This window comes from Acomys minous (genome assembly GCF_964271855.1).
Source record: "Acomys minous genome assembly, chromosome: 1".
In the NCBI taxonomy this organism is placed as follows: Eukaryota; Metazoa; Chordata; class Mammalia; order Rodentia; family Muridae; genus Acomys; species Acomys minous.
Window position 1 is genome coordinate 21,423,634 of NC_140483.1, and position 12,814 is coordinate 21,436,447.

General features: G+C 51.8%; 1 protein-coding gene across 2 annotated transcripts; it reads left to right on the forward strand.

Annotated features, from left to right (window-relative positions):
- The first annotated feature begins 2,643 nt into the window (after positions 1-2,643).
- Positions 2,644-12,589, forward strand: PEA15 (proliferation and apoptosis adaptor protein 15). 2 transcript variants are annotated; one of them, XM_084759312.1, is made up of 5 exons: positions 2,649-2,803; positions 8,812-8,870; positions 9,025-9,198; positions 10,431-10,586; positions 10,737-12,589. In XM_084759312.1, exons 3-5 carry the CDS (start codon positions 9,027-9,029, stop codon positions 10,799-10,801), a joined length of 393 nt encoding a protein of 130 aa, XP_084615438.1. In that variant the 5' UTR covers positions 2,649-2,803; positions 8,812-8,870; positions 9,025-9,026; the 3' UTR covers positions 10,802-12,589. The 2 variants fall into 2 exon arrangements, with proteins under 2 accessions (XP_084615437.1, XP_084615438.1); XM_084759311.1 differs by lacking the exon at positions 8,812-8,870 and having other exon boundaries at positions 2,644-2,803.
- The last annotated feature ends 225 nt before the right edge of the window (positions 12,590-12,814 follow it).

A 12,814-nucleotide genomic window follows, 5' to 3' on the forward strand; every position in this document is an offset into this window, starting at 1 on the left:
CGAATGAAAACACAAGGTAGAAAAGACTGGTAGCAATGGACTTGGTAAACCGTCTGCGGCGGCACACACCTTTAATCCCAGCACTTGGGAGGCAGAGGCAGGCATATCTCTGTGAGTTCGAGGTCGCCTGGTCTATACAGCAAGTTCCAGGACACCAAGGGCTACACAAAGAAACCCTGTCTCAGGAAAAATAAAATTAATAAAAATAAATCAAAGGGCTTGATGACTTCCACAATGGAAACAAATCTCACGGTCTTCAACTGAAGAACTGGATTTGCCTGGAGGCAAAGGAATTGGGACAGGGACATTCCAGTCAAAGACACCCCTGTCCCCCAAGCATTAGCAGGGTGTGTTTAGCATTTTGGCAACACCAGAGGTCAGCAGAAAAGTGAAAAGAACTTCAAGCTGTGGTCATGAGGTTGGGTAGGTGCAGTGGAGTTGGTTTGATGTAGAGGTATCTAAACTGAATCCTATGAAAGGGGTAGAAAGGGGGTAGAAAGGCAACATTCCATCTGGGAGCAAGAGCCGGGATAGACTTGGGGAGGGAGGGGATGTAAAGGCAGAGGCAAGAAGGCCCGTTCCTAGTCAGAAGCTGTTACAATCAGAATGCCTTTGCAAGAAGCTGGGCCTGTGCAGTGGTCACGGTGAGGAGGCACTGATTTTTGAGCAGAGCATCCCTTAGACTTGGACCTGCTGGACATTTGTGAAAAGAACTCATCGGCTCCCCAGGATAGGGTCAGGCGGGAGTCAAGCTTCCAAATAAAGGGGCACAGTTTGATGTATTTTTAGATACGGTGTCGCTATGTAGCCCAAGATGGGAATCCCCCTGCTTCAACATTCTAAGTCTTGAGATAGCTGGTGTGTACCACTGTATTATGTATGACACTAGTCTTTCTTTTTTGGTTTTTCGAGACAGGGTTTCTCCATATAGCCCTGGGTGTTGTGGGTGTGTGTCACCACACCTGGCTCCACATTAGTTTTTCTTAAGGCAGCATAAAGTTAGTGGGTGTCTATTATATGGAAAAATGAGCCCTGAGATTAGAGAAGTTTCCAGTCTCCACAATCAAATCCAGGGAGTACTCTTAGAGAAAATGGCAGAAGTGTACAGAACAGAAACCAAATATTCAAACTGTTCACACATAACAGATAACTAAAAAGTAATTGGACATTAGGTTACATCATAGAAATATTATGGGGTTTGCTTATAGACTAGTGAAAACTGAATGACTTCCTTTTCTTTTCTCTTTTTTTTGGGGGGGGCGCTATCTGGTATCAGCCCCTAAAGACTTACTATTTCTGATTCTCAGAAGAACCCTATGAAGTAGGCACTGGCATCCTGACACTTACCATCTTAATTTGTCTAAGGAAACAGTAAGCAGAAATCCGTGCCCCGTGTCTCGCTGCCTGCTTTGTTTTGGTTAAATACTGTGCATCTGTGCACAAGTTGTGCAGTTGCTCTGAATCTCAAAGACCGGTCAACAAGAGACAGCACAGAGGGAGTCAGAAGCAAAAGCAAATTCTGAGGGTGTGTTACCCTCAGAGTGACAACGGCCAGCCACCCTGGGGGGAAGCACACACAGAAGCACTACAAAACCCAAGGTGGCTGAAACAGCACCTGCTTCTCCCGGAAGTGTGGCTCCAAGACAGGACTCTTCTGAGGCGTGTGGAAGGGTCTCTGCCAAGCTGGGACTGAGGCAGCATGGGGTGTTCCTGGTGCTATGCCAACACTAAAGGTGTTCATGCTCCTCTGGGTCAGACACCTCCAGAGTTGAGCTGGGACCCCTTGTGCTGGAGACAGAGTAAAAACGATGCTTCTTCACTTCTCCCTTCCCTCCTTCAGCATGGCTGAGTATCTGGGGGAGGAAAGTCCCTGAGGTGGAAGGGAAGTGAGAATTATCACACTCGGCCTAGGCAGAGGGACAGAGCTAGGAGACAGCTAAGTGTGGCTTTGTTAGTTGTCTATATTTGCATGCTGAGCTCATGGCTTTTTTTCCCCAGAAAATAAAATTACATCATAGTGTGTGTGTGTGTGTGTGTGTGTGTGTGTGTGTGTGTGTGTCAGGAGGAGGGTGTGAGTGTGTGGGGGTATAATTGGGAAAGGTAGGAGGCGCACAGGGGTCCAGCTGCTATCATCCAGAAGAGATCATGGCTCTGGGCCAAGTAAAAACAGGCCCCCACGCCCACCCCACCCCCGTTGCTGCTTGCCCCATCCTCATTTCTGTTCCTAGCGTGGATAAAACTTCATCATTTTCTACTGATCCTCTGATCTATAAGGCTAGGAAAGGAGGTTTTTCTAAATACCAGAGCAATGTAGCTAAGAGAACCCAGAGGCCACAAGTCTTCCAAATCCTCCAAACCAAACTGCTTCTGCCTTCCGGGGTCGGCCACAGCAATCATCCAAAGGTCAGAGGGCAGGAAAGTGACCCACTGGGGGAAATTTTTTATCTCACGGTTGTTGCACAGTTTAAGGGGAAGAGGAAGAGTCCATACTCCATCCCAGTCCTGTCCCCATCCTAGGAGCCTTCCAGAACCCCGGCCTCCAGTCCCTTGTCCCCCTCCTTCCTCCCCCTCCCCCTTCTCCAGCCGCTCCCCGCCCCCCGCCCCTCCCCGGCTCTGACATCACCGGCCAGTCGGGTGGGGTGAGGCGGTGCTGGGCTCAGGCTCTGCTCCGCGGGCGGAAGAGGCGGCGGCGGCGGCAGGAGCGGCAGCAGCGGCGGCAGGAGCCAAGGAGCAGGCTCCAGACGCTGCTTAGGAACCGGGGACCCGGGAGTGCCCGCACCCTGAGCTCTCAGCTCCGGAGGCGGTGAGAGGGGCAGAGGGGAAATGTGACGTGGGGAGGAGGTAGATTGGGGGGGGTCTGGGTTTGGAGGGGTCACGATCCCGGACGTAGGGGACAAATAAGGGAGCTTGAGAATCCAGACAGGTCCAAGGTATCAGGCTCCGTGGGGTCTATCTCTGTTGGTGCATCCAGAGACTGGAGTGTGCTGCAGGCAGCGTGGCTTCGTCCGCCCATTCCATGCTGAACAGCAGTTTGGGAGTCCGATGGGGCCTGGGGATTAGGATGTAGCCTGCTTCCCGCCCAGCCGGCAGGGCCAGGCCAGCTCCCGCCCCTCCCTCCTCTCTTTAGCCTCGGACTCTCTGCGGGCGGTTTCCAGGCTCAGCCCAGCCCTGCCTCAGTTCCCCACGGCAGCCGGCAACTGGTTCGCGTGCTCTCACACCCAGCCTACTGCATCTAGGGAGACCGGGACTGGTGGAAGCTTGCCGAGAGGAAACGGGGAAGGGGCTTCTGGGGTGCTGAGGAATGATGCAGCAAACGTTAAGACCCTAATTAATTAAAAAAAAAAATCCGTGTCAAAACCGACAGGGACACAAACACACCTGTAAGGAAAAAAGACAGCCAACCACACAGTGACACACACCCATGTGACTTACACACATCCTCTCATACAAACCAAATCACAACATCTCTGCACTACGCATCCACCCACCTACCACAACCCGCTGCCTCCCATATGGAGTCTCCTTGACCAGCGCCTCTAAGACATCCGTCTTAATAGGGATGTTGAGTAGTCGCTGAAAGGGGCCACTGTCCACAAACGCACCCGGCTTTTGGACAGCTTTAGTAGTAGACAGTATACCTCAAGGGCTGGTGAGCCTGCGCTCTGACCTGGTGGGGTGGTTTCTTGTCACCTTTCTTGCTGACTGCAAGTTTAGAGCATGGGGTACCCGGGAGTGGCTAGATCCTGGACATCAATATGGCTCGAGGATGGAGGAGGAAGCAGAAGCCAGGGAGAGGGTGAAAAGAATGAGTCAGCCAAGGATGGAACCCAAGTCAGAGGGAGAGAGAATGAGAGGAATGTGTGAGAAAACAGACGTGGAGAAAAGGGACGGAGCTCTGCTGAGGGGACCACAGAGAGAAAAAGGAAAGCAGTGGCCAGAGAAACAGGAAGAATGCTGGTGAGGAGGCTGACAGCGGCGAGATAGAAGGAGCATGTGAGCATTTGTGTCTTGTTTCTCTAGTTCTGTGTCCGGCCCCCAGGCTGTAAGGGCGAATAGTGTTAATTGCCCTTCCCTCTGCGGTTAAACACTCCAGTGGGGAAGCTGCCAGCATGCCCTAGGCTGCCAGCTTCCCTGTGGCCTCCTACTTCTATGACACCTGTGCTCAGCAGGTGTACCTATACCTCACACACAGCTCTTCATGTACAACGTCAGGACAGCCGTCTGCACCAGCCAGTCAGTAGCCGACCATTTATATATTCAGCCCCTTCCATCAAACTTTTCAACAGCGAGGCTCATCCCTTCCTTATGGTAGTGTTGGGTATTTAGGTGGGGACACAGAGTCTTAGGAAGTTCACATGTATCCATGGCTACCGCCAAGTGGAATGGCTGAATAGAAGAGCCTGAAGGTATGAATGCACACTGAAAGGGTAAAGGGGGTGGGGGTGGGAATTTAGCTCCATGGTAGAGTGCTAGCCCTAGGTTTGGTCCTCCAAGGTGGGAGGGGTTTGTGGGAGACAAAAGTTACAAAAAAGACACCCCCCCAAAAAAAAAGGTAGCTGAAAGAGGTAGAAAAAAGAACTAAAAATGACTAGGGAGAGATGAAATAGATGAGAGCCGTAGGTACAAAGCTGTGAAAAGCATATACGGCCAGTGTAGGGACAGCCACAGGTCAGTGCAGGGACAGCCACAGGCCAGTGCAGGGACAGCCACAGGCCAGTGCAGGGGCAGCCACAGGCCAGTGCAGGGGCAGCCACAGGCCAGTGCAGGGGCAGCCACAGGCCAGTGCAGGGACAGCCACAGGACAGTGCAGGGGCAGCCACAGGACAGTGCAGGGACAGCCACAGGCCAGTGCAGGGGCAGCCACAGGCCAGTGCGGGGACAGCCACAGGCCAGTGCGGGGACAGCCACAGGCCAGTGCAGGGACAGCCACAGGCCATTCCCTGTTCATGGTCATGAAGCCCTCTTCTGCCCTGCCTAATCTAATGCTAGCCATCTCTGTCTGCCTCCATCTTGGGCATGGCCCCTTCCAGTGCCAGGAGGCAATCTGTTTTTCTTTTTAAATGTACAGTTTGGAGCCCTACTCCCAGGTTGACCTCGGAGCTGTAAAACCTTGTTACAGGAAGAAAACAAGAGTATGTGGTGAGCTGTCCAAAGCTGGATCAAAAAAGGTTGCGGGGGTGGGGGGTGGGGGGTGGGGTGGAGAGTAACAGGGGAAAAAAAGGTTGAGAGAAGTCAGTTAAGAAACTGAAAGAAAGAAATCGCTGTATTGCTTGGATTTGAGGACCAGGTATCATTTAAATTACAACAGCTACAACCACAGTCTCTCCCTTCCCACCTGTTTCCGGTGATTACTTCCTCCAGTGAGACTGACTGACTGAAATGAGTGCTTAGGAATCACCTCCTGCCCACTAAAGGGGCCTCCAGGTCCTGGCGTCAGTGTAGGACTGCCCCTCCCCTCAGCCTTCAGCAGCTGTAGCAGCTGTGGAGGAAAGGGTAACTTCTAACCCGCAGGCTTCCTTTTTGCATTTCCTATCTGGAACCAAATGCTCGGGAAAGGGGATAATCTACCATAAATTAGTGTCAAAATGCTCAAATTATTTCAGTGCTGCCACCTCCAGCACAGGTGGCTATCCATTGGCTAGGCTTCTCTGAGCACCCTCGGGGCTTGCTTCTTTTGGGCTGATGCCATCCTCCCAACCCCTACTTGAAAGGCCCCCTTCTTCCCCAGCATCCTCCCTCAGTGGGCAAGGGTATGCCTAGAGCCAGCTTAGGAGAGATTGGGAGGAAGGAAGGAAGGAAGGTGTGAGTGAGGAAGCAGTGAACAGAACACAGAATGAGCTGGGAGGGAAGGGAACTCACTTCCTGGCAGCCTCAGCTCCCGGTTCCCAGTTCCTGCCCTGGTATCCTGTCCCAAGAATGGCCTGGGCCGGCTGTTCCTGAGGCAGGCAGCCCTCTGCAGTGCTCGGAGCCAGGAGGGCAGACTACTCCACAGGCCTCTCTGGTGAGGATAAAAGAGGCAAGCTCTGCCAAGCCTCACCACAACCAGACTGACCAGCCAGGGATGCTAGCTGATTAGAAACCTGAAAGTCATGTAGAGGAGACTCTGCACCCTGAAAAATGCTCCCCAACTTCTCTGCCCTTGCCTCTGCCACACCTGGCCATGGGCAAATGGTAACCCCAGATTTGCCTTTGCTGCTCTGTGAAGAGCCACTATTCCTTTCTTTCTGTCCCTTAGCACTCCTCACACTTCGGTGGTGTCACTGGACTGAAGACTGGGTGTGTGTGTGGGGGGGGGCCTGAGCTGAGGTTGCTATGGTAACAGCTGGTTGAGGCTGCAGCTTTGTGGACTCAGCTTCATGGTCAACCTCACCACCACCAATTCCTCATGTGCAGCCTTTCTTTCCCAAGGCCAGCTCTCTGTCATACTGTGGGTTCCCTTTTGCTTCACCCCTCTGGATGTGAGTCTGTACTTAAATTTTCTTGATACTCTTTTAACTGGTTTAAACATGAACATACACCCCCACATAAGCTCACAGCTAGTGCTGCACCTGTCTCCATTACCAGAACATCCAAATACACCTACTGTATCTTTCATATACCCATTCTCACCCAGGAGAACTAGTACACGCGCACACACGTGTACACACCACCTTTCCTTAGCCACTTTGTACAGTGCTGCCCACATTCCTCTTAAGGGCCTCCTTGTATGTTTTACTCTTGGAAAGCTTCTACCCACTGCCCCCAACCTTTGTGGGTGTGTGTGTGTTACAGACATTAATCTCTTCCCGCCTACCTCCCCACTAGATCTGTGTTTTAGATCCAGAGCCCTAAATCTTAACTCCTCCCGAGAGATTCACACACTGCGCTAGACACTTTTCTCCCACAGCAGCTCTCATTTACAAACTCTCCTTGCCTGGGGAAATCAAGGCAGTGTGGCCCCCTTTCCAATGAGGGGTTTGGTCCAAGTGCCTCATTTAAGGTAGGGAGGGTCTTCGTGTTTCCGTTCTATGCAGCTTTTCCAGCCCCCTCCCCCACACCCCCTTTTTTTGCCCTAGGATTATCAGTGGAGGCGGGGCTGGGCTTCAGAGCCTGCTGCTGTGACCTAGATTTCAAGGCAGAGATGGTTCCTGGTGCTGACAGTCAGAGAGCATTGTCCCTGGCCCTGCCTGGCAGGACCACCGCTGGGCCCTTCTGTCTGGTGGCACCTGCGTGTGCAAGTAAAAAATCTTTCCTGCCGATTCTTCTGGGGGTCGTGCTAGGCCTGCTGTCCGGCTTATTGTTTGTGTGGGTCACAGTGCCTGCCTCCTAGGGAGGTTTGTTTATTTTGGTCAAAGTAGGGGGTTGGGAATAGGGACTTCTGGGTCCACACTTACTATGCAATGCCCATGGCTCTGCCTCAGTTTCCCTACAACAGAGGCTAGAGGTGAGGAAAACTAGTTTGTCAATTGCCAGTTTTAGCTCAGTGTTGGGAGATGCCTGAGCAGTTTGGTCAGTAAGCTTCTTGCCCAGAAACTACTTTATGATGTAGTTTGCTTTTTTAGTGCTTTACTTTTATGACTAGTTTGTGTACAATATATATTCATTGCAGAAAACAGGCCCTTATTTGAAACAAGGTTTTGCTATGTAGTCTAGGCTTACCTTAAACTTATAGCAGTCTATCTGCCTTAAGGCTCCTGAAAGCTGGGATTACAGGCTTAAGTCACTATGCTGTTAGGTCCCTGATTTTAGCTTACCACTAGTTTTACATTTTATCAAATACATATTCTAAGGTCTAACCTTTTTCTAAATGTACATTGGTGTTTTTGCCTGCATGTATGTCTATATAAAGGTGTGTCAGGTCCCCTGGAACTCAGTTGAGACAGTTGTGAGCTGCCACGTTGGTTCTGGGAACTGAACTCAGGACCTCTGGAAGAGCAGCCAGTGCTCTTAACCTCTGAGGCATCTCTCACCCCCAGGTGTGACGTTTTTATTTTAGTCATAGTTCCTACTTTAGTGAAGGATGCCCTTGAGCGCTCTTCCTCGCCTAAGGATCGGGAGAGGCGCGCTGTGACTTGGTCAGATCTAGCCCTGCCTGTGGGAGGCCCGGCTGAAGGTAGTATCAGAGGATGCTGATAAAAGGTTGGCAGCCCCCTTCCTGCCAGATTCTGAAAGCTGCATCTGAGCTCCCCTCCCCCATCACCCAGCCTGCCTGGGAACTGGGCAGGGGGCCAGAGCCAGCCGCTTGGTATTCTTGGGCGCGGGGGCTGCAGGCACAGCACAAAGGCTAGGCGAGAAGGCTGAGTTGGGGCCCAGTAAACTATCAAGGGAGAAAATGGGCTCCACAGAGGTGGGGGTGGCCCGCTGCTCCCTGCACTCCTAAGACCTAATAGTCTAATGCAGGGGTAAGCATTGGAGGGGCCAGAGATCCATCAGGCCAAGGAACTAGGCATCCATCCAAGATGAGTCATCAGTGAGGTGGTGGGACATGAAATGAGGGACCCCCTTTGCTTCTGGGGAAGAGTGGAAGATAGGACACATGGGCTTCAACCAGCTCCTTTTTAGCTTCTCGCTGTCAGGCAAGCCTGTGACAGGGGGAGGAGTTATAGGTAGGTGGGGCAATTGGGGAGGGGGACTTGGAGACTGCAAGAAAGTCTGGAGAATGTTGCCATGGTAACCGCCTCCTCAGTCAGGGGAGCCGTTTCCAGGGTTACTGTTAAGGGAGGGAAAAACAAGAAAAAAAGATAATGTGTGTATTGGGGGGTGGGTTATGACTTGTCGCTCTACACTCTGTGCTGGCTCCCAGCTTTCTTAAGTTTCTTCCTGTCTGTCCAGGGTTTTCCTCTTCTCCCTCCATCCAGACCTGCTCACTCTTCTAAACTTCCACATTTGAGGTACATATCACGCTGGCAGGACAAAGTGTGTGTGTGTGCGCGCGCGCGTGTGTGTGTGTTGCTGGGGGCGGGGGCGGGTGAGGCGCAGATAAGCACGGTAGCAAGTGAGCCAGACCCCATACAGTAACCTCTCCCTTACTACCTTCCCCTCCAGTCATGGCAGAGTACGGGACTCTCCTTCAGGACCTGACCAACAACATCACCCTTGAGGATCTGGAACAGCTCAAGTCAGCCTGCAAGGAGGACATCCCCAGCGAGAAGAGTGAGGAGATCACTACAGGCGGTGCCTGGTTTAGCTTCCTGGAGAGCCACAACAAGCTGGACAAAGGTTGTGGAGGGGGCTCTGCACGTTCGGCAAATAGAAATGAACACAAGCCTCGTACACACAGTTGAAACCCTGTGACGAGGCAGGGGAAACGATACGCACTCTGAGAATGCCCAGGGTTCTAGGGCAGTAGCTGTTAGTAGTAGCCCGTGGTGTTTCTTTTATGGCCCTTATGAGTTCAGTGTTTCTGGTACTCCTGTGCTACCACAGCATGCATGCCGGCACACGAAAACGTAAGCTACGTTTTCTTACCTCCTTTTAGAGGTGGGAGGCAGACACTGGAGTAGAGCAGTACCCTGCAGCCGAGACTTGCAGGGTGAACTGGTGTGTAAGACAGTCCCAAGTGCTGGCAGGATAGCAGGTCAAAGTACTTGCCTTGCGTGCCTAACAGGAGGGTCCAGGGCCAACAGTGAAAGGGGAGAGCAGGTCCCCAAGTTGTCCTCTGACCCCCCCCCCTGCCAACATACACAGAAAACACATAACAGACTGCCCCAAAGGCAAGTGGGATTTCTAAGGGAGAACCCAGAGAACCTGTTAAAGTAAAGGAACACGGTCTAGCTTAGCCACGCTACAGATACTGGGTCTGACTGAGTAGAGGTGGCCGAGTTACAGGTGTGTGAAGGCGAAGTCACCCCAGGGTCCTTCATCTCAACTGTTCTGGCTAGGGTATGATTGTAGGGCGGAAAGGTGAGGGAGGACCTGTTATGATTTAAGACTGTTGCAACAATTAGAGGACAGGAGCCCGGTGACCTGACAGCATATACAGTCTTCTCAAGCCATCCTGATTGTCAGTGTTTTCTTTCACTTAAGTGACTTTTCTTACTAGGCTCAGAACCTCTTTGATTGGCTATAAATCTCACCTTCCTGTTCCACATGTGGTGTCTGGGAATTCTCTCTGATACTCATTTGGAAGGAAAGTGGAAATAGGACTGGGTGAGTGTGGGGTGATTTTTAAAGCGGCTTTGCTATTGCCCCACCCCTGCACCCCCAGGATGGACCTGATAGCTAGCCCAAAGTCCTTCTTTTCCATTTATACCCTAGAAATTTTCATTGAACTAAACATCATGGCCCTCTGAACGGTCTGGCTGGCTGCTCCAAGCTTTGCAGCTCCTCCTTTCGTTGTTCTTGTCCCCTCCAATAACCAACGTCAGCCGCTCAGTCTTGGTTTAAGAATACCAATGTGACAGGGTAGCAGTTGGCCTCTAGTCTAGCTGACTCAAGCTGCCTTCCTCCAGACAACCTCTCCTACATCGAGCACATCTTCGAGATCTCCCGTCGTCCTGACCTACTCACTATGGTGGTCGACTACAGAACCCGTGTGTTAAAGATCTCTGAGGAGGATGAGCTGGACACCAAGCTAACCCGTATCCCCAGTGCCAAGAAGTACAAAGGTAAGAAAGAGGCCAGACTTTATACCTCTGCCGTTCCCCTGACTGTAACTTAGAGTCGAGTCATCCTGAACTTGGGGAGCGGAGGTTGATGCTCTCTGAGCCGGCCTGACAACTTCCATCCCTAGACACAACCCATCTTTGTTTTCCCAGACATTATCCGGCAGCCCTCTGAGGAAGAAATCATCAAATTGGCTCCCCCACCAAAGAAGGCCTGAGCAAGGGGGAGGAAGAGGAGGAAGGTTGGATCCTCACCAGACCACTGCCTTCCCCATCCTCAATGGGAGGGGCTAGGGCCACCCCCTGCCCTGTACCCACTTACTAACTTGGTCCTAACCCCCTTACTATGCGCGTGTGTGTGCGTGTGCGCACGCTCTGGCTGTCTGTCTGTCTAGCTCATCTAGTTCCTCCTCCTCATGAGGGGATTGGAGTCAGGGGAGGGGGAACTTAATTTCCCCACTCCAGGGGGAGGTGGAAGCTATTTCTATGTAAATAGAAATTGGAACATTCCTCCTCCTCCCCTTTCCTCCACTCCTCCCCTACATCTTTAAAGTACGGAAGCAGAAAGGACCTGCATTTTCCTACACTGAGGAGCTAAGGTGGAGATGAGGTATGGGAAAGATGGTTAGATCTAAAGAGAAGCAGCGGGGAAGGGAGGCAAAGAGGCTGCTCAACCCCCACCCGGGAGGGCCGGAGTCCAGTGCCCCCCGTGGGCCCTCCGTTATGCCCTTGCCACAGGCCTGGGAAGGGCATGAGCCAGAGATCTTAGTGAGAAGACCACCAGATCCTTTCCTCCATGGAGAAGCCAGTATTTGATGTCCCGTGACTTGGGCTCTGAACAGACTACGCTGGGACCATGCGCTGCTGAGCCTGAGATGGGCATGCAGGCAGAGACACGCCTACTTTCTACAGCTCTGTTCCCCAATGCAGACCCTGAGCCTAGTGAGGTTGGGGAATGAGATCCTTAGGTTTTACCCCGACCAGCCCACTCCTACAGGGTTACCAATATGGATATTGTAGGCGACCTTCCCACTCTCCAGTTGATAATTCCCCAAGCAAGAAAGCAGTAGCTCCAGTGGTTTCCTTTGCACTGATTACCACCCCAGTTCAATCCAGGAAGGGACTCGGTGGCATTTCTCATTTGGTTTGTGGATGCCTCACAGCCAAGTCACTAGAGCACAGTGAGTGAACCCAGCCTCCTACCCGTCCCAAGATGCCCTTCCCCATCTGGACCGTGCTAACTGTGTGTACATATATATTCTACATATATGTATATTAAACCCGCACTGCCATGTCTGCCCTTTTTTGTGGTTTTTAGCATTAACTTATCGTCTAGGCCAGAGTGGGAGGGGAATGCCACGATAAAGGGAGTGGGAGAGCTAAACTGTCACATAGCCCAGACAGAAAAGAAAGCACCCAAACCAACCACAACCGTTAAATTTACACGCAAGCTTAGAGACTATTAGAGAAAGCTGAAGGTAGGAGCCTTCAGGATGTGGGAGCAAAACCTCACAGGGAGGGGAGGATGGGCTGACGGGAAGCCAGACTGGCTAGAGCACCCTCGACTCTAGAGAACCCAGCCTGCCCATCTCCTCTGGCCACTGCTGCAGACACCTGCCTTAACACACACACCTCGAAGACTCCAGTTTTGCCTTAAAGGTCCTTCTAAGTCTCCCTAGTCTTGCCTGGCTTCTCCTTTAAGAAAAGATACTTGTAAAACTGGGAGAAAGGAAATAAGCATAAATCATCCTTCCATCTGGGTTGTTCTTTGAGACCAAGGGTGAGATGGGCTTTATGGAAGAAAAAAAGAGAAGTGAGGGTGCTTTTCAGCAGTTTCACTGTAAGGCAAAAAACCATAGCCCTTGACTAGACTAACCTGTCCTAACAGACTGACCTGCCCCGCGACCCTCGTGCTGCTGTGAGGTCGCCCCTAGCCTGTGCTCCTCTGTCTGCAGCGTGCACGGCCTTGTTCTAACCCTGGAATAAAGGTGACTGACTGTACTGTACCTGACTGATTCCAGAATTTCTGTGGGTCACTAAGAGTCTGGGAACCGGGCCGGGCGTGGTGATGCACGCCTTTAATCCCAGCACTCGGGAGGCAGAGGCAGGTGGATCGCTGTGAGTTCGAGGCCAGCCTGGTCTACAAAGTGAGTTCAGGAGAGCCAAGGCTCCACAGAGAAACCCTGTCTCGAAAAACAAACAAAAAACAAACAAAAAAAGTCTGGGAACCT

Coding starts and splice junctions, on each gene's coding strand:
- PEA15 (XM_084759311.1), top strand. CDS start 9,027: ATGGCAGAGTACGGGACTCTCCTTCAGGACCTGACCAACAACATCACC. Junction 9,199..10,430: donor CCACAACAAGCTGGACAAAG/GTTGTGGAGGGG, acceptor GCCTTCCTCCAG/ACAACCTCTCCTACATCGAG. Junction 10,587..10,736: donor CAGTGCCAAGAAGTACAAAG/GTAAGAAAGAGG, acceptor TTGTTTTCCCAG/ACATTATCCGGCAGCCCTCT.